Source organism: Oncorhynchus tshawytscha, linkage group LG14 (assembly GCF_018296145.1).
Source record: "Oncorhynchus tshawytscha isolate Ot180627B linkage group LG14, Otsh_v2.0, whole genome shotgun sequence".
Taxonomy (NCBI): Eukaryota; Metazoa; Chordata; class Actinopteri; order Salmoniformes; family Salmonidae; genus Oncorhynchus; species Oncorhynchus tshawytscha.
In genome coordinates, this window is record NC_056442.1 from 50,103,363 (window position 1) to 50,125,832 (window position 22,470).

The 22,470-nt window shown below is 46.0% G+C and overlaps 1 protein-coding gene across 1 annotated transcript in view; it reads right to left on the reverse strand.

Moving 5' to 3' along the window:
* The window catches only part of grm5b (glutamate receptor, metabotropic 5b), a 126,843-nt gene extending 104,373 nt beyond the window's left edge, over positions 1 to 22,470 (reverse strand). Inside the window, exons 1-4 of the mRNA XM_042297618.1 lie at positions 22,298 to 22,470; positions 19,852 to 20,351; positions 18,788 to 19,231; positions 18,309 to 18,423 (exon numbers count right to left, since the gene is read on the reverse strand). Of these exons, the coding sequence (XP_042153552.1) occupies positions 18,309 to 18,423; positions 18,788 to 19,231; positions 19,852 to 20,004 (712 nt within the window). The 5' untranslated portion in view covers positions 20,005 to 20,351; positions 22,298 to 22,470. The remainder of the gene's footprint in view (positions 1 to 18,308; positions 18,424 to 18,787; positions 19,232 to 19,851; positions 20,352 to 22,297) is intronic.

Here is a 22,470-nt window from a genome sequence, read left to right on the forward strand (position 1 = left end):
AAGTTAGTGAGGGAAATATGAGTCTCCAGCTTCAGCGATTTTTGCAATTCGTTCCAGTCATTGGCAGCAGAGAACTGGAAGGAAAGACGGCCAAAGTAGGTGTTTGTCAGGCGGTGGGTGTAGCTGGTGCATGAAGTCAGGCGCAGGAGAGCAGAGATAAGTGAACAATGCACTTTTAATAAAGGCAATAGCACAAAGTAACGGTGGTCCTGGTCAGTCCCTGGATGGGAGACCAGATGCTGCTGGAAGTGGTGTTGGAGGGCCAGTAGGAGGCACTCTTTCCTCTGGTCAAAAAATATCCCAATGTCCTAGGGCAGTGATTGGGGACACTGCCCTGTGTAGGGTGCCGTCTTTCAGATGGGACGTTAAACGGGAGTCCTGACTCTCTGAGGTCAATAAAGGTCCCATGGCACTTATCGTAAGAGTAGGGGTGTTAACCCCAGTGTCCTGGCTAAATTACCAATCTGGCCCTCAAACCATCAAGGTCACCTAATCATCCCCAGTTTACAATTGGCTCATTCATCCCCCTCCTCTCTCCTGTAACTATTCCCCAGGTCGTTGCTGTAAATGAGAACATGTTCTCAGTCAACTTACCTGGTAAAATAAGGGATAAATAATAAATAAATAAATAAATAAAATATAAACCCAATGTGTGAACAAAATAGCGGTTGCGACTAAACACGGGTAAAACAGCACCCAGGAATAAACCAGCCGGAAACATACCGACCTAACAATAAACAATCACGCACAAAGACATGGGGGAAACAGAGGGCTAAATACACAACACATAATGAGGGAAATGAAACCAGGGGCACGTGCTCCAGCAGGTATTGGGTGTTGTTACCGTGACCAGTGAGCTGAGATAAGGCGGAGCTTTACCTAGCAAAGACTCATAGATGACCTGGAGCCAGTGGGTCTGGCAACCAATATGTAGCGAGGGCCAGCCGACGAGAGCACACAGGTCGCAGTGGTGGGTGGTATATGGGGCTTTGGTGACAAAATGGATGGCCCTGTGATAGACTGCATCCAGTTTGCTGAGTAGAGTGTTGGAGGCAATTTTGTAAATGACATCGCCGAAGTCGAGGATCGGTAGGATAGTCAGTTTTACGAGGGTATGTTTGGCAGCATGAGTGAAGGATGCTTTGTTGCGAAATAGGAAGCCAATTCTAGATTTAATTTTAGATTGGAGATGTTTGATATGGGTCTGGAAGGAGAGTTTACAGTCTAACCAGACACCTAGGTATTTGCAGTTGCCCACATATTCTAAGTCAGAACCGCCAAGAGTGGTGATGCTAGTCGGGCGGGCAGGTGCAGTCGGTTGAAGAGCATGCATTTAGTTTTACTAGAGTTTAAGAGCAGTTGGAGGCCACGGAAGGAGTGTTGTATGGCATTGAAGTTTGGAGGTTTGGAGGGTAGTTAGCACAGTGTCCAAAGAAGGGCCAGATGTATACAGAATGGTGTCTTCTGCGTAGAGGTGGATCAGGGAATCACCCGCAGCAAGAGCGACATCGTTGATATATACAGAGAAAAGAGTCGGCCCGAGAATTGAACCCTGTGGTACCCCCATAGAGACTGCCAGAGGTCCGGACAACAGGGCCCTCCGATTTGACACACTGAACTCTGTCTGCGAAGTAGTTGATGAACCAGGCGAGGCAGTCATTTGAGAAACAAAGGCTGTTGAGTCTGCTGATAAGAATGCGGTGATTGACAGAGTTGAAAGCCTTGGCCAGGTTGATGAAGACGGCTGCACAGTACAATCTTTTATCGACTTCATTTGCTCACACACACAAATGATATGCACGTACATTTATACTATCGAGACACACACGCACACACTCACATACAATCCTCATCTATGCTGCTGCTACTCTGTTTATCATATTTCCTGATGCCTAGTCAACTTACCACTATAGATATCTACCTCTATCACATTGTTAATATGGTACTGGAACTGACCCTGTATATATACAGTATAGCTTCTTACTTTCTCCTATTTTTCTTATTTCTTATTGTGTGTTTTGGTATTAGGTTGATATTGATAAGTGCATTGTTGAGCTGGCCAGAAAGGCATTTCACTGTCCTTGTGCACGTGACATTAAAGCTGGAAAACACAACATGAAAACACATGAAAACAACATGTTTGACTCCGTTCCACTGATTCCATTCCAGTTATTACAATGAGCCCGTCCTCTTATAGCTCCTCCCACCAGCATCCTCTGGTGTGCGTGTGTGTGCGTGTGTGTGGTCTTGGGTAGCAGGGCAATGTGTAAAGTCCTGTAATTAGTGTCTCAGTGAGAGGAGCAGGAGACAGATGGCACAGACAGCCCAACCCCTTACACACACACACACACACACACACACACACACACACACACACACACACACACACACACACACACACACACACACACACACACACACACACACTCACACACGCTCACCCCATACCACACATACACACACACACACTCACACACACACACACACTCACACACGCTCACCCCATACCACACATACATACACACACTCAAACACACGTATGCCCATGTCCAAGCCAACATACACTTACACACAAATACAGACACTTAATAAGCGCAAATTCACAGACATGCATTGTGTCCGGGGTCAGGCTATGTGATGTGTCTGACGCTGTAAATTCCTGTGACAGAGAACAGATGTTGCCACGGAGATCGGAGGAGAGAAGGTTCTTTAGACCCTGACATGACACCACTTACAGGATACACACACATAAACACACTCAAATCCCCACATGAAAAAATGCTACAGTTTACTATAGAATACCTTAGTACTTACTATAGAAATCTATATAATGCTATAGTAATACAGTTGAAGTCGGAAGTTTACATACACTTAGGTTGGAGTCATTACAACTTGTTTTTCAACCACTCCACAAATTTGTTGTTAACAAACTATAGTTTTGGCAAGTCGGTTAGGACATCTACTTTGTGCATGACACAAGTAATTTTTCCAACAATTGTTTATGGACAGCTTATTTCACTTATAATTCACTGTATCACAATTCCAGTGGGTCAGAATTTTACATACACTAAGTTGATTATGCAATGGGACCACGTAGCCATCAGACTTCTCAGGAAGGAGACACGTTCTGTCTCCTAGAGATTAACGTACTGTGGTGCGAAAAGTGCAATTCAAACCCAGAACAACAGAGCACAACAGAGCAAAGGATGCTGGAGGAAACAGGTTTACGAAAGTATCTATATCCACAGTAAAACGAGACCTATATCGACATAACCTGAAAGGCCGCTCAGCAAGGAAGAAGCCACTGCTCCAAAACCGCCATAAAAAAGCCAGACTACGGTTTGGAACTGCACATGGGGACAAAGATCATGCTTTTTGGAGAAATGTCCTCTAGTCTGATGAAACACAAATAGAACTGTTTGGCCATAATGACCATCGTTATGTTTGGAGGAAAAAGGGGGATGTTTGCCAGCCGAATAACACCAGCCCAACCGTGAAGCACGGGGGTGGCAGCATCATGTTGTGATATGCTTTGCTGCAGGAGGGACTGGTGCACTTCACAAAATAGATGGCATCATGAGGAGAAAAATTGTGTGGATACATGGAAGCAACATCTCAAGACATCAGTCAGGAAGTTAAAGCTTGGTCACAAATTGGTCTTCCAAATGGACAATGACCCCAAGCCTACCTCCAAAGTTGTGGCAAAATAGCTTAAGGCCAACAAAGTCAAGGTATTGGAGTGGCCATCACAAAGCCCTGACCTCAATCCCATAGATAATTTGTGGGCAGAACTGAAAAAGCGTGTGCAAGCGAGGAGGCCTACAAACCTGACTCAGTTACACCAGCTCTGTCAGGAGGAATGGGCCAACATTCACCCAACTTATTGTGGGAAGCTTGTGGAAGGCTACCCGAAACGTTTGACACAAGTTAAACAATTTAAAGGCAATGCTACCAAATACTAATTGAGTGTATGTAAACTTCTGACCCACTGTGAATGTAATGAAATAAAGAAAAGCTGAAATAAATCATTCTCTCTACTATTATTCTGACATTTCACAGTCTTATAATAAAGTGGTGATCCTAACTGCCCTCAAGACAGGGAATTTTTGCTAGGATTAAATGTCAGGAATTGTGAAAAACTGAGTTTAAATGTATTTGGCTAAGGTGTAAACTTCCGACTTCAACTGTATGTAGTATACTGTAGAATACTATACTACACACTGTAGTATCCCTCAATCGTGTGTAGTACTTACTAAATCCTATATTATGTTGTAGTATACTGTAGAATACTATACTATACACTGTAGTATCCCTCGATTGTATTGTACTTACTATATTATGTTGTAGTATACAAAAGCTTTGTTCAGACTCCAGTTCTACCTACTTACAGTAGGTAGCACTAACAAAACTACAGTAATTTACTGAGTGCATATATTTTCAATACTATGTATCAATATTAAGTATGAAAATGGATGCACTCACTACTGTAAGTCGCTCTGGATAAGAGCGTCTGCTAAATGACGTATGTTAAATGTTAAAATGTCCAGTGAATACTACAGTATACTACAGTCGTGTCCGCAAAAAAAACTACAGTAAACAGTCATACTACAGTAAAGTCCACAAAAACACTACAGTGAATACTATAGTATATAAATATAGTAATACTACACTATTTACAGTATACTATAGTTTTTTTATGTGGGTAAACACACACACACTCCGGCCCAATAACACGTAACCAGTCAAACTGGGAATCATTTGTGAAACACACACATCTATGCACAAAGACACAGTGAGAGAGCTAAGGAGAGCCTGCTTCCTGGCGGGAGTGAGGAAAACAGAGAGCAGAGAAACATATATCTCTATACACAATATAATAGCTTTAGAGACACAGAAGTGAGCAGAGCGGAACAGCAGTCAACAACACATAATGTGCTCTCCATTCGGTCTCAGCTGTGTCACAGCCGTTCCCATCACAATGGCAATTATCTGCCCAGGACAAACCAATTCTCACCAGGACTCTGGCTCACACTAGAAACACCTGACCACCCCTCATCTCTTCTCAGCTCATTCTCCTCCACTCAGATCTCCTCATCTTCTCGTTCAGTGTTATTTCCTCTCTGGTTTCTCCGTCATCCGTAGTATTCACTTGAAGTCATGGGTGATGTAAGAATATTTTGAAGATAAATACACAACGCAGAGGACGAGAGGTCAATAGATGACTAATGATCAAAGGAAATAGTGTTCTGTAATAGGGAAGTATTGATCAATAGGTCAGACACATGGGAGGAATTTCAGTCCGGGACTCATAGCTACATGGCAAGTTCTCATTGGTCCAAATTGTTTATACATTGAACCTGAAATAGGATACTTGTTATTTGGCCATTGGCCCAGTGTTATTGCAAGGAATTGTAATTGATCAACCACAGGCTAGGGCTGGGTTATAAAACTACACCCTGTCCCTTTGTTCTGTGGAGAGAATCACTGGAGAGAATCACTGGAGAGAATCACTGGAGAGAACCACTGGAGAGAATCACTGGAGAGAACCACTGGAGAGAATCACTGGAGAGAATCACTGGAGAGAATCATTGGAGAGAACCACTGGAGAGAATCACTGGAGAGAACCACTGGAGAGAATCACTGAGGACAGGGGAGAATGAACATCTACCATCTACCTCCCCACATGATTTGTTCTCTTTGAATAAAGTTCTTTTCCTCCCCCTGATTTTCTTTGGGGTCTGTGTTATTGAAGAATAACATCAACTGCTAATAGTGAGGTATAACATAGATGCCAAATAGGAAATAGCGCCCACCAGTTCAGTTACTTAACACAGGAAAGGGCCCCAGGAGACCACTTTAGACTGTTGAGATGCATGGCCTGTATGGTCCAGTGGTTACTACCACAGCCACTATGGGTTCCAATCTGACCCGTGTCCTTCTGACAATTTCTCCTGCCTTTCCTTTCACCTCTTCGCTGTCTTATCTCAATAAAAACACAAAGCCCTAAAACAAATAGACAGTACCAGTCAAAAGTTTGGACACTTACTCATTCAAGGCTTTTTCTTTATTTTTACTATCTTCTACATTGTAGAATAATAGTGAAGACATCAAAACTATGAAATAACACAAATGGAATCATGTAGTAACCAAAAGAAAGTGTTAAACAAATCCAAATATATTTTATATTTGAGATTCTTCAAAGTAGCCACCCTTTGCCCTGATGAAAGCTTTGCACAATCTTGGCATTCTCTCAACCAGCTCCATGACGTAGTCACCTGGAATGCATTTCAATTAACAGGTGTGCCTTGTTAGAAATTAATTTGTGGAATTTCTTTCCTTTTTAATGTGTTTGAGCCAATCAGTTTTGTTGTGACAAGGTAGTGGTAGTATACAGAAAATAGCCCTGTTTGGTAAAAGACCAAGTCCATATTGTGGCAAGAACAGCTCAAATATCCAAAGAGAAGTTAAATTAAGGTCAGTCAATACAGAACATTTCAAGAACTGAAAGTCTCTTCAAGTGCAGTCGCAAAAACCATCAAGCGCTATGATGAAACTGTCTCTCACGAGGACCGCCACAGGAATGGAAGACCCAGAGTTACCTCTGCTGCAGAGGAGAAGTTCATTATAGTTACCAGCCTCAGAAATTGTAGCCCAAATAATTTCTTCACAGATGTTAAGATACACCCCGACTTTATGTCACTGTCATGAAGAATTACGTCCATCCTGTGTCACTTTACTTGGACTAAGAAAATACACTTTATGTCACTGTCATGAAGCATTATGACCATCATACTCATATAAGCCAGATAGGCCCTTATATCAGTCATAAGTCAAAAAGATGGTGTCTTGTCCTGCTCCTGAAATATAACATTCATGTGTCCAGTTTTCTGAGGGTCAGGAGAATATTCCATAAAAAAAGGTTTTGGTTTCATTACACATCACGCCTTGTTACTGTTGTCAAGTCAACCAAGGGCCTGAACCACTGAACCATTCAGAACTCTTTGTCTGTTGTCAAGGATACTCAAACACAAAGTGCTTTTAATATACCGTACAGTGTTTTTCAATTTAAATATTTGACAAATGATTACATTTTGCATGTTGATTTATACAGTAATTATTATTCAACAGTCATCACCTGGGATCTGATCTCACAACCTCTCGGGACACCGATCTTCCTTCAACACCACCATGTCCATGGCATTAGTCATTCTGACTGTCATTGATTTGATTGACTTATTTCAGCCATTGAAGGGTTTTCAGTATAGTTGTGTTATGTTGGTAGGCCTTGTTAACCTGTTAAAATGACTTGACAGGGGTAAGCATTTGGGTGTGTTTGTGAGTATCCTTAACCTTGCCAACTGGCAAACAGCTATGAATGGATCAGCGGTTTATCAATAGGACCTTGATTGGCTTTTGGGTGTGTTTGTGAGTATCCTTAACCTTGCCAACTGGCAAACAGCTATGAATGGATCAGCGGTTTATCAATAGGACCTTGATTGGCTTTTGGGTGTGTTTGTGAGTATCCTTAACCTTGCCAACTGGCAAACAGCTATGAATGGATCAGCGGTTTATCAATAGGACCTTGATTGGCTTTTGCAGAAGTAACAAGATGTGATGTGTAATGAAACTTTAATATGTATATTTTTAAATTGTACCATGAGGCTACATCCTGACAACTGATAAACAGAAATGTTCTGGCAACGTTCCCATGAAACGTGTCTAGAACATGAATATCTTATATTCTGATAACATGGAAATCATGTTCTGTGTATGTTTAGTGTGACATTGGTGAAATATTCTCCCAACCCACAAAAAAATGGACACATGAATTTTCCTGCAATGTTACCATGAAACGTGTCAAGAACAATATATTGTGTTCTGAGAACATGACAAACGTGTTCTGAGAACATGACAAACGTGTTGTGAGAACATGACAAACGTGTTGTGAGAACATGACAAACGTGTTGTGAGAACATGACAAACGTGTTGTGAGAACATGACAAACGTGTTGTGAGAACATGACAAACGTATTCTGAGAACATGACAAACGTGTTCTGAGAACATGACAAACGTATTCTGAGAACATGACAAACGTGTTGTGAGAACATGACAAACGTGTTCTGAGAACATGACAAACGTATTCTGAGAACATGACAAACGTGTTGTGAGAACATGACAAACGTGTTGTGAGAACATGACAAACGTGTTGTGAGAACATGACAAACGTGTTGTGAGAACATGACAAACGTGTTGTGAGAACATGACAAACGTGTTGTGAGAACATGACAAACGTGTTGTGAGAACATGACAAACGTATTCTGAGAACATGACAAACGTGTTCTGAGAACATGACAAACGTGTTGTGAGAACATGACAAACGTATTCTGAGAACATGACAAACGTGTTCTGAGAACATGACAAACGTGTTCTGAGAACATGACAAACGTATTCTGAGAACATGACAAACGTGTTCTGAGAACATGACAAACGTGTTGTGAGAACATGACAAACGTGTTGTGTGCATGTTTGGTGGGAAGTTGATGTAATATTCCCCTAAGTGGAAGCCAGAGACAGACAGTGTGTCAGGCCTCAGTAATAACAACCATTATCTGCCACTGTAATGGACATCAATTCATTCTAAGTGAAATGGTCTCTCAACATCTCTCTCTCTCCATCTCTCCCTCCATCTCTCTCTCTCTCTCGCTCTCTCCATCTCTCTTCCTCTCTCCCTCCATCTCTCTCTCTCTCTCCCTCTCTCTTCCTCTCTCCCTCCATCTCTCTCTCTCCATCTCTCTCCATCTCTCTTCCTCTCCCTCCATCTCTCTCTCTCTCCCTCTCTCTTCATCTCTCTTCCTCTCTCCCTCCATCCATCTCTCTCTCCATCTCTCTCCATCTCTCTTCCTCTCTCCCATCCATCTCTCTCTCTCTTCCTCTCTCCCTCCATCTCTCTCTCTCCTCTCTATTCATCTCTCTCATCTCTCTCTCTCTCTCTCTCCATCTCTCTTCCTCTCTCCCCCATCTCTCTCTCCCTCTCTCTTCATCTCTCTTCCTCTCTCCCTCCATCTCTCTCTCCCTCTCTCAAAATCTCTCTCCATCTCTCTCTCTCCCTCTCTCTCCCTCTCTCTCTCTCTCTATTGTTCATTACCTCTATCTCCCTCTCTCTTCCTCTCTCTTCCTCTCTCCCTCCATCTCTCTCTCCCTCTCTCTCTCTCTATTGTTCATTACCTCTATCTCCCTCCTCCTCTTTCACTTTAATCCTGTGCTGCTTAAGATTTGTAATAACATGTCAAACATAGAAATGCCTGGCATAGAATGGCAGAAGGACATAGAAATGCCTAGGGTAGAATGGCAGAGTGACAGCCTATCATGTTTCAGAGAGACAATTCAAGATAACAACTCAGTTTACACCTCAAATAGTGAGAGGTGGCAATACAGGCCAATACTCTCCAACACACACTCAATACACAAGTTAGAGTCTGGCGAGAATATGTCTCTCCTACAACCTTAATATATTACACACACTAACACACACACACACCCATACACACCCATTCACACACATATGTTGTATTTCCTAAATAGATTTTAACTCCAACCAGATTATTTTGACCCTGTTTACCATGTCAACAACCCTGACATATCCCATTAATCACACACGCACAAAAGCACATCTACACACATAGACACTACCCATCACACACACAGACACAGACACACACACATACTCCCTCTTTCTCTCCCTCTCTCTCACACACACTCCAATCCAACAGTTTTAATCCCCTGAGAGGTATCATCTCTGCCCAAATAAGCACTGTCCATTTAATGTTCCCTCTCAGGAGACCAGACAGACAGCTCTGTCACTCAGTACTGGGGGAGAGGGGTAGAGAGAGGGAGGATAGAGAGGGGGGGCAGTGGGATATGGAGAAGGAGAGGGGTTGAGAGAGAGAGAGAGAGAGTTGTAGATAGGGAGGGGTTGTCACGCCCAGACCATAGAGAGCCTTTTTATTCTCTATTTTGGTTAGGTAGGGTGTGACTAGGGGGGGTGTTCTTATCTAGGTGTTTTATTTCTATGTTGGCCTGGTATGGTTCCCAATCAGAGGCAGCTGCTTATCATTGTCTCTGATTGGGGATCATATTTAGGCAGCCATTTCCCCACTGTGTTTTGTGGGATCTTGTTTCTGTGTAGTTGCCTGTGAGCACTGCATGAACATCACTGGTCGTGTATTCTTTGTTTTTTTTGTGCGGTTCACTTATCAATCAAATATGTGGAACCCAGATCACGCTGCACGTTGGTCAGAGTATGCTTCTGACGATCATGACAGGGGTAGAGAGAGGGGGGGAATAGGGAGGGGGAAGGGGACAGTGGGATAGAGAGAGGGCTCAGAGAGAGGGGGTTGGTTAAATCGGATGTATTTAGAAGTTAGTGTTTGTCAGAATACTCCATGCTCCATAATCCATATCTCCCCTCCTCCTCCTCATCCTCCATATCTCCCTACCTATCCCTCCTCCTCATCCTCTATCTCTCCCCTACCTATCCCTCCTCCCCATCCTCCATCTCTCCCCTACCTATCCCTCCTCCCCATCCTCCATCTCTCCCCTACCTATCCCTCCTCCCTCCTCCCCATCCTTCATCTCTCCCCTGCCTATCCCTCCTCCCCATATCCTCCATCTCTCCCCTACCTATCCCTCCTCCCCATCCTCCATCTCTCCCTACCTATCCCTCCTCCCCATCCTCCATCTCTCCCCTACCTATCCCTCCTCCCTCCTCCCCATCCTTCATCTCTCCCCTACCTATCCCTCCTCATCCTCCATCTCTCCCTACCTATCCCTCCTCCCTCCATCTCTCCCTACCTATCCCTCCTCATCCTCCATCTCTCCCTACCTATCCCTCCTCATCCTCCATCTCTCCCTACCTATCCCTCCTCATCCTCAATCTCTCCCTACCTATCCCTCCTCCCTATCCTCCATCTCTCCCTACCTATCCCTCCTCCTCATCCTCCATCTCTCTCCCTACCTATCCCTCCTCCTCATCCTCCATCTCTCTCCCTCCCTATCCCTCCTCCCTATCCTCCATCTCTCCCTACCTATCCCTCCTCATCCTCCATATCTCCTCTACCTATCCCTCCTCCTCATCCTCCATCTCTCTCCCTACCTATCCCTCCTCCTCATCCTCCATATCTCCCTACCTATCCCTCCTCCTCATCCTCCATCTCTCTCCCTACCTATCCCTCCTCCTCATCCTCCATATCTCCCCTACCTATCCCTTCTCCTCATCCTCCATCTCTCCCTACCTATCCCTCCTCCTCATCCTCCATCTCTCTCCCTACCTATCCCTCCTCCCTATCCTCTCTCTCTCCCTACCTATCCCTCCTCCTCATCCTCCATCTCTCCCTACCTATCCCTCCTCCCCATCCTCCATCTCTCCCCTACCTATCCCTCCTCCCCATCCTCCATCTCTCCCCTGCCTATCCCTCCTCCCCATCCTCCATCTCTCTCCCTACCTATCCCTCCTCATATTCCATCTCTCACTACCTATCCCTCCTCATCCTCCATCTCTCCCTACCTATCCCTCCCCATCCTCCATCTCTCCCCTGCCTATCCCTCCTCCTCATCCTCCATCTCTCTCCCTACCTATCCCTCCTCCTCATCCTCCATATCTCCCCTACCTATCCCTTCTCCTCATCCTCCATCTCTCCCTACCTATCCCTCCTCCTCATCCTCCATCTCTCTCCCTACCTATCCCTCCTCCTCATCCTCCATCTCTCTCCCTACCTATCCCTCCTCCTCATCCTCCATATCTCCCCTACCTATCCCTTCTCCTCATCCTCCATCTCTCCCTACCTATCCCTCCTCCTCATCCTCCATCTCTCTCCCTACCTATCCCTCCTCCCTATCCTCCATCTCTCTCCCTACCTATCCCTCCTCCCTATCCTCCATCCCTATCCCTACCTATCCCTCCTCCTCATCCTCCATCTCTCTCCCTACCTATCCCTCCTCCTCATCCTCCATATCTCCCCTACCTATCCCTTCTCCTCATCCTCCATCTCTCCCTACCTATCCCTCCTCCTCATCCTCCATCTCTCTCCCTACCTATCCCTCCTCCCTATCCTCCATCTCTCTCCCTACCTATCCCTCCTCCTCATCCTCCATCTCTCCCTACCTATCCCTCCTCCTCATCCTCCATCTCTCTCCCTACCTATCCCTCCATCTCTCTCCCTACCTATTCCTCCTCCTCCCTCCTCCTCCTCCATCTCTCTCCCCCTACCTATCCCTCCTCCCTATCCTCCATCTCTCTCCCTACCTATCCCTCCTCCTCCTCCATCTCTATCCCTACCTATCCCTCCTCCTCCTCCAATCTCTCTCCCTACCTATCCCTCCTCATCCTCCATCTCTCCCTACCTATCCCTCCTCCCTATCCTCCATCTCTCCCCTACCTATCCCTCCTCCCCATCCTCCATCTCTCTCCCTACCTATCCCTCCTCCCTATCCTCCATCTCTCTCCCTACCTATCCCTCCTCCTCATCCTCCTCCTCCTCCATCTCTCTCCCTACCTATCCCTCCTCCCTATCCTCCATCTCGCTCCCTACCTATCCCTCCTCCTCATCCTCCATCTCTCTCCCTACCTATCCCTCCTCCTCATCCTCCATCTCTCTCCCTACCTATCCCTCCTCCTCCTCATCCTCCATCTCTCTCTACCTATCCCTCCTCATCTTCCATCTCTCTCCCACCTATCCCTCCTCCTCATCCTCCATCTCTCTCCCTACCTATCCCTCCTCCTCATCCTCCATCTCTCCCTACCTATCCCTCCTCCTCATCCTCCATCTCTCTCCCTACCTATCCCTCCTCCCTATCCTCCATCTCTCCCCCTACCTATCCCTCCTCCTCATCCTCCATCTCTCTCCCTACCTATCCCTCCTCCCTATCCTCCATCTTTCCCCTGACAGACAGGTGGTGCGTCAATAAATCAGCACGCCAAAAATCTGAGGGGGCACAAAATACGTGAGAATTTTGTTTTTTTCAAACACCTGAAACTGTTTTTTCCTCCAATCTAGAGCTATAGTCATTATGCTTAATTCTATATAAAAATGTCTACTTTTTATCTAAGCATACTTCCTGAGCTGTCTGTGTCCTGGTGGTTCCTGGTGGTTCCAGGAACTGGTGGTTCCTGGTGATATCCTGCAATAATTGGCTGATGAGAATGCTCTGTTATTTTTTATTTTTTATGGAAAATCACTACAAAGCTGATCCCCTTTCTCCTTTATCTCTCTCTCATTATATCACTTTCCACTTCGTCCTTCTCGCTCTCTCCTTCTCTTTCACAACTTCTCTCTCTCTCGTTCTCTCTCTCGTTCTCTCTCTCTCTAGATGAGACAGGGTAGTTGTCCTTAAGAAATGAGACATGACCAGATGAGACAAGACCAGACAAGACCAGACCACACAGGACCAGACAAGACAAGACACGGCGAGACAAGACCAGACCAGACAAGGCCAGACAAGATGAGACCAGACAAGATCAGGCAAGACCAGACCAGACAAGATTAGACAAGACCAGACCAGATGAGACAAGACATGGCGAAACAAGGCCAGACAAGGCCAGACCAGATGAGACCAGACAAGACCAGACCAGACAAGACCAGACCACACTAGACCAGACCAGATCAGACAAGACTAGACTAGACCAGACAAGACCACAATAGACCAGACCAAACAAGACTAGACCAGACCAGACCAAACAAGACCAAACAAGACCAGACAAGACCAAACAAGACCAGACAAGGCTAGACCAGACCAGACAAGACCAGACCAGACAAGGCTAGAAAAGACCAGACAAGACCAGACAAGGCTAGACCAGACAAGGCTAGACCAGACCAGACCAGACAAGGCTAGACCAGACAAGACCAGACCAGACAAGAACAGACCAGACAAGATGTGACAAGACCAGACAAGATGTGACAAGACCAGACAAGAACAGACAAAACTAGACAAGACAAGACCAGACAAGACCAGACACGACTAGACGAGACAAGACCAGACAAGATTAGACAAGACATGGCGAGACAAGACCAGACAAGGCCAGACGAGATGAGACCAGACAAGACCAGACCAGACCACACTAGACCAGATCAGACAAGACTAGACCAGACCAGACCACACTAGACCAGACCAGATCAGACAAGACTAGACCAGACAAGACCACAATAGACCAGATCAGACAAGACTAGACCAGGCCAGACAAGACAAGACCAGACAAGGCTAGACCAGACAAGACTAGAACAGACAAGAACAGACCAGACCAGACATGACAAGACCAGACAAGATTAAACAAAACCAGACAAGACCAGACAAAACTAGACAAGACAAAACCAGACAAGACTAGACGAGACAAGACAAGACCAGACCAGACAAGACCACACAAGATCAGACCAGACAAGACCATACAAGACCAGACCAGACAAGACCATACAAGACCAGACCAGACAAGAACAGACCAGAAAGACCAGACGTGACACGACCAGACAAGATTAGACAAGACCAGACAAGACCAAACAAGACCAGACCAGACTATACCAGACAAGACAAGACTAGACAAGACCAGACAAGAACAGACAAGACCAGACGTGACAAGACCAGACCAGTTCAGACCAGAACAGACCAGACAAGAACAGACCACACAAGAATAGACAAGACTAGACAAGACAAGAACAGACCACACAAGAATAGACAAGACCAGACCAGACCAAACCAGACCAGACAAGAATAGACAAGACCAGACCAGACCAGACCAAACCAGACAAGAATAGACAAGACTAGACCAGACCAGACAAGACCAGACAAAACAACAAAGACCAAACCAGACAAGACCAAACCGGACCAGATCAGACCAGACAAAACCAAACCAGACAAGACCAGACCACACTAGACCAGACCAGATCAGACAAGACTAGACCAGACAAGACCACAATAGACCAGACCAAACAAGACTAGACCAGACCAAACAAGACCAAACAAGACCAGACAAGACCAAACAAGACCAGACAAGACTAGACCAGACCAGACCAGACAAGACCAAACAAGACCAGACAAGACTAGACCAGACCAGACCAGACAAGACCAGACCAGACAAGGCTAGACCAAACCAGACAAGACCAGACAAGGCTAGACCAGACAAGACCAGACCAGACAAGGCTAGACCAGACAAGACCAGACAAGACCAGACCAGACAAAAACAGACCAGACAAGATGTGACAAGACCAGACAAGAACAGACAAAACTAGACAAGACAAGACCAGACAAGACCAGACACGACTAGACGAGACAAGACCAGACAAGATTAGACAAGACATGGCGAGACAAGACCAGACAAGGCCAGACGAGATGAGACCAGACAAGACCAGACCAGACCACACTAGACCAGACCAGATCAGACAAGACCAAACAAGACCAGACAAGACTAGACCAGACCAGACTAGACAAGACCAGACAAGGCTAGACCAGACAAGACTAGAACAGACAAGAACAGACCAGACCAGACATGACAAGACCAGACAAGATTAAACAAAACCAGACAAGACCAGGCAAGGCTAGACCAGACAAGACAAGACCAGACCAGACAAGACCACACAAGATCAGACCAGACAAGACCATACAAGACCAGACCAGACAAGACCATACAAGACCAGACCAGACAAGAACAGACCAGAAAGACCAGACGTGACACGACCAGACAAGATCAGACAAGACCAGACCAGACTATACCAGACAAGACAAGACTAGACAAGACCAGACAAGAACAGACAAGACCAGACGTGACAAGACCAGACCAGTTCAGACCAGAACAGACCAGACAAGAACAGACCACACAAGAATAGACAAGACTAGACAAGACAAGACAAGAACAGACCACACAAGAATAAACAAGACTAGACAAGACAAGACAAGAACAGACCACACAAAAATAGACAAGACCAGACCAAACCAGACCAGACAAGAATAGACAAGACCAGACCAGACCAAACCAGACCAGACAAAACAACAAAGACCAAACCAGACAAGACCAAACCGGACCAGATCAGACCAGACAAAACCAAACCAGACAAGACCAGACCACACTAGACCAGACCAGATCAGACAAGACTAGACCAGACAAGACCACAATAGACCAGACCAAACAAGACTAGACCAGACCAAACAAGACCAAACAAGACCAGACAAGACCAAACAAGACCAGACAAGACTAGACCAGACCAGACCAGACAAGACCAAACAAGACCAGACAAGACTAGACCAGACCAGACCAGACAAGACCAGACCAGACAAGGCTAGACCAAACCAGACAAGACCAGACAAGGCTAGACCAGACAAGACCAGACCAGACAAGGCTAGACCAGACAAGACCAGACAAGACCAGACCAGACAAAAACAGACCAGACAAGATGTGACAAGACCAGACAAGAACAGACAAAACTAGACAAGACAAGACCAGACAAGACCAGACACGACTAGACGAGACAAGACCAGACAAGATTAGACAAGACATGGCGAGACAAGACCAGACAAGGCCAGACGAGATGAGACCAGACAAGACCAGACCAGACCACACTACCAGACCAGACAGACAGACTCCAGACCAAGACCAAACAAGACCAGACAAGACTAGACCAGACCAGACTAGACAAGACCAGACAAGGCTAGACCAGACAAGACTAGAACAGACAAGAACAGACCAGACCAGACATGACAAGACCAGACAAGATTAAACAAAACCAGACAAGACCAGGCAAGGCTAGACCAGACAAGACAAGACCAGACCAGACAAGACCACACAAGATCAGACCAGACAAGACCATACAAGACCAGACCAGACAAGACCATACAAGACCAGACCAGACAAGAACAGACCAGAAAGACCAGACGTGACACGACCAGACAAGATTAGACAAGACCAGACAAGACTATACCAGACAAGACAAGACTAGACAAGACCAGACAAGAACAGACAAGACCAGACGTGACAAGACCAGACCAGTTCAGACCAGAACAGACCAGACAAGAACAGACCACACAAGAATAAACAAGACTAGACAAGACAAGACAAGAACAGACCACACAAAAATAGACAAGACCAGACCAAACCAGACCAGACAAGAATAGACAAGACCAGACCAGACCAAACCAGACCAGACAAGAATAGACAAGACCAGACCAGACCAAACCAAACCAAACCAAACCAGACAAGAATAGACAAGACTAGACCAGACCAGACAAGACCAGACAAAACAACAAAGACCAAACCAGACAAGACCAAACCGGACCAGACCAGACCAGATCAGACCAGACAAAACCAGACAAGACCAGTCCTGATAAAATCAGACCAGACAAAACCAGACCAGACAAAACCAGACCAGACAAGACCAGACAAGACTAGATCCAACCAGACGAGCAGAGACCAGACGAGCAGAGACCAGACCAGACAAGACCAGACAAGACCAGACCAGAACAGACGCGCAGAGACCAGACCAGTAGAGACAAGACCAGACAAGACCAGAGCAGACCAGACAAAACCAGACAAGACAAGACCCGACCAGACAAGACAAAACCAGACCAGTCAAGACCAGACCAGACAAGACCAGACGAGCAGAGACCAGATCAGACCAGTAGAGACCAGACCAGTAGAGACCAGAGCAGTCTAACACTACTGTTTCAGTTCCTCCCTTCCTTACAGTGACACTCCCATAGCCTCATATTCAGTGTGTGTGTGTGTGTGTGTGTGTGTGTGTGTGTGTGTGTGTGTGTGTGTGTGTGTGTGTGTGTGTGGTGTAACTCTGATTAACGGTTCAGCTAAAGACCTACGTGCCCTTTGTGGCCAAACTCTGATTAATTCAGCCAGTCATCAGCGCCAAACCACAGATTAATTACAGCCAGTCATCAGCGCCCAGAGAGAGAGAAAGAGAGGGCCAGAGGAGGACGCAATATAGTGGAGAAAAAGAGGCATGGATGTGAGTGGGAAGAGGGAAACACACGAACTCTATACCAAAAACACATTCTCTCAAATGTTCTTGTTTGTGTGAATGGCCACAGAGCAGCGGGACAAAAAGAAGACAGACAGACAGACAGACAGACAGACAGACAGACAGACAGACAGACAGACAGACAGACAGACAGACAGACAGACAGACAGACAGAAAGACAGAAAGACAGAAAGACAGAAAGACAGACAGACAGACAGACAGACAGACAGACAGACAGACAGACAGACAGACAGACAGACAGACAGACAGACAGACAGACAGACAGAGTGCTGTTCTTACCCTCTGTGTGGATGGCAGAGACGTAGCTCCAGTTGTATCTCTTGACAATGTCCACCATGGCTCTGGCCTGCTGAGCATCCGATGGCACCACCCTCATAAAGTACTTATACAAACTCTGTTGGAGATAAACAGTACTCATTAAGTACTTATACAAACTCTGTTGGAGATAAACAGTACTCATTAAGTACTTATACAAACTCTGTTGGAGATAAACAGTACTCATTAAGTACTTATACAAACTCTGTTGGAGATAAACAGTACTCATTAAGTACTTATACAAACTCTGTTGGAGATAACAGTACTCATGAAGTACTTATACAAACTCTGTTGGAGAGTAACAGTACTCATAAAGTACTCATACAAACTCTGTTGGAGAGAAACACAGTAGACTACTCATAAAGTACTAATAACATAGAATAGAATGGAGTAGAGTAAATTCAAATAGAATAGAGTAAAATAGAATAGAATTGTGTGCCTACTTTGTCACTGAGGTCCATGCTGGTAGCAGAGTAGGCGATCTGGGGTATGTTGAAGAGCTGTAGGAGGTTCTGGACCTGGATGGCCACAGAGCTGGAGCCTGGTCCTATCAGCCCGACGATGGGCTTCTTCCCCCGCATGGGGGTTGCAGCGGGGTCCGCACACCTCGGCCCTCCCCTCCCGTCGGCTCCTCCCCCGCCGCCCCCCCACACACTGCCTCCCCCCACCTCGGCCTCGTCGGAGGACACCAGGGAGTCTCGTATGAACTCAATGCTCTGCTCCAGGGCCACAGCAGAGTGCCAGCAGGAGTCTCTTATCTCACAGCCCAGGCTGATGTTGGGGAGGATACGGGGGTCAGCGTTGATACGGTCTAGAGTGTGCAGCATGGCCTCAACACGCTGGATACCGTACTGCTCGCGCACCGAGCCGCATTTACGTTCGTGTACCTGGGTGAGGAATACACACACACACACATAAACACACACACACACACACACACACACTGGATACCGCTTTGCTCACGACACGCACTGAGACACTCTTACACTTATGCTGCTGGGGATGGATACAGTGGGGTCTGAAATGATTGACACCCTTGATAAAAAATGAGCAACATTGACCGTATAAAGTGAATCATTCAAATGCAAAAACAACACAAGGGAAATGATATCATTTTATACTAATACAATTGCTCAGAGAAAGAGATTTAGAAAGAGTTAAGGGACCAAATTATTGACCCGCCTGTTTTCAATACCTTTCAATAATTAAACTTGTGAGGATAAGGCCACTGTTTTCTGAGTTGGAGAACACATTGGGAGGGATCATAGACCATTGCTCCACACAGAATCTGTGCTTAAAGTGTTTACTAAACAGCATTGGCACTTGGATTTGGAGAAAAAAAATGGCATAGAATATAGCTCAGTTTTTTTAATTATTTATTTTATACAGTCATTTAGGCTCATCTTTATCAAGGGTGTCAATCATCTCAGACCCCACTGTACATCATCCCCACACCATCAGTCATTCATGTGGACATAAAGGATGCCTTAGTCTCAGGGGGTTGTACCTTGTCCGCTGTCGGCTGGTGATGGACAGAGAACAGGGCTCCTATGATGATGTCACCGGGGATGTGTGCCACGACTCGCCGCTCGTTAGACTGGGCATCGCCAACAGTCCCACGCCACGCCCATACAGGCAGGGCCAGGATGATCCAGATCATCTTATTGGTTCATTTGTTTTAACAAAGAAAATGTCTTGATGATGTCCAGTTTGGTCAAGAACTACTATGCTTCATGAGAGTAAAGTTCCTCTCCATTGTGAAGAGTGGTGGCAAGCCAAAAATAATACAAATGTGGACTTCCTCCTCCTGCTGTGGAAGTCAAGGACGGGCCATTGCCACGCTACCAATAAGGAGTGCCAGAGAGAAGCTGTGTATGTTGGGAAATACTTTAGACTCCTGGTCGAAACTGGACTCCACTCTGATTGGTTGAGGAATATCCTCCTCTATGGTGAAGCGGTGGTCTCCATGGTAACGGGTAACAGACAGGTAAAGGGGCTGGTCATTACCTGTAAACGGACAGGTAGTGGGGGGTTAGGGTCTGAACGCAGCAGGGGACATCAATCCTTTATAGGGGCTTACTTTGCTGTTTTCACATCAATCTGTTATCTACCTGTGACACATCAGGGAGCAGGGAAGGCTGTCGGAGAGGAGGGAGAACAATAACATTCAACACCAGACCAAGTCTCAGAGGAACCATACCCAGTGGGAACCTATCCAATCAGTTTATACTCTCACATGAATCCTACCACAGCTTCACACCACTGCCTCATCAGAACATATATAATACATTTGCATGCTTTGAGGTCTTGTGTAGCTTTTCAAAGTATCAGAGACACAATTCACAAAATGATCATGATGAACAACACTCTCACTCTACCTCATGTCATATAGGCCTTGTAAACTAGAACTAAAACGCTTGTGTATTTCAAGCAAATATATTTAACCTCAATTATGCATAACAACATATCTTAACCACAGGTAGAACATATTGCAATATATTTCAGCAGCTGGAAGCACTAAGTAAATGAGTTTGGAGGGAATGGGTCCAACTTTCAGCAGCTGGAAGCACTAAGTAAATGAGTTTGGAGGGAATGGGTCCAACTTTGTGCAAATAGACTTGATCAAGGTCGTCGGAATGTTGGCAGGGTTGGGGGCTCAACAGTTCGAGCCCGGCCGGTGTCCCCTCGAGCGGTAGGCGAGAAACGAGGGGGTCAAGGGAAGTAATTAATATGACAGCGTCATTACAGCGCCATTAACAGGAGATCTGTTCACTCGGGATCCATTCTTCCTAAGAGCCATTCATCCTGCAGCCCGCAAGACCGATTTATCATGATACAGACTCCTCCACCACCACCGTCTTTCTCTCTCTCGCGCTCTGTCTCTTTCCCACCAGGGCTGCGCGCGGTATTACATACCTGTCGCTCTGTATGTGCTCAAGTATAGGTCACATTTCACTTTATTACGGAACCGAATGAATTTATCCTCTTCTCTATCACAGAAACATAAATCTGCTCAAATAGGCATGAACGTTGTTCAGCCCGTTGGCTACAGAGGTCACTGCGCTTCTCGCCGGTATAAATTGTCAATAGGCTAGCCTGCCACATTCAACACACCACGGTTATCCCGTTAAATAAACCGCGTTGATACGCCGAACAATCAACAGTCTGGGAGATTTAAGTTGCCCATAGATTTCGTCATTGATTGGTTGAGTAAACAACGGGCGAGGATAGCAGGATTTTCACATGATGTGCCTGTGCACATTGAATAGGATATATGTGCCTTTATAGCCTATGGATGCCCTTGTGAAGTCTGCCAACGGGAATGTGCTCCAAGCAGGGGCAGACTGGCCATCTAGCATTTCGGGCAAATGCCAGATAGGCTGGTCCCTTTTTAGCCCAGTGGGCCTAACTAACTTGTTGTTTTTTTCTCAGCAAAATGATCATTAGCCAGATAATGATGGCATTACGGGAAAAATAGGCCGTGTGTTAGAAATGGCAGGGACGATTTCTGATCCCAGTCTGCTCCTGGCTCCATGGCTAAACAATGTCAAATAAGGAGACATGGCAATGGTCTGTCTGTCTTTCTGTCTGTCTCATAGCTTGAGTAAACGGGACGGATCTGGTAGCTGCATGCGCTTGTCCTCCAGAGCTGTCCGCGGTGCAGAAATTGAGTCGTCGCGCGCATCACCGTTTGACCAGACAACCATCGCAGAGAAGAGAGTTCTGTAACTTTTATATTTCCCTTGACAATGTTAACATCAAAACCCTCACCGGTCAAAAAGACTTAAAGACAGAAGGCTGGCTGCCACACGGAATGATGTTACCGAGGGGAGGTGTGTGTGGGGTGGTGGGGAGTAAATAGAGCGGAGGCTATCTGCTGTGTCTCACTGTTGCATTACACAGGCTGAACGCGCCGTTACGTTACATCCAAATGTACACACATAGAGCCTTACCGTGTCAATCTGCGACCTCGTTCATTTCCACGGGATAAAGGCAGAACACGCACCGACTGCTTGCGACCAAGGCCACAGCTCGAGCTCTTCTCGTCTTCATGTCACGCACAAACTCTGCCGGTGCGATGTCTGCTCACGCATCGCGCGCCAAACCCCTAGTCTAACTCCCTCCT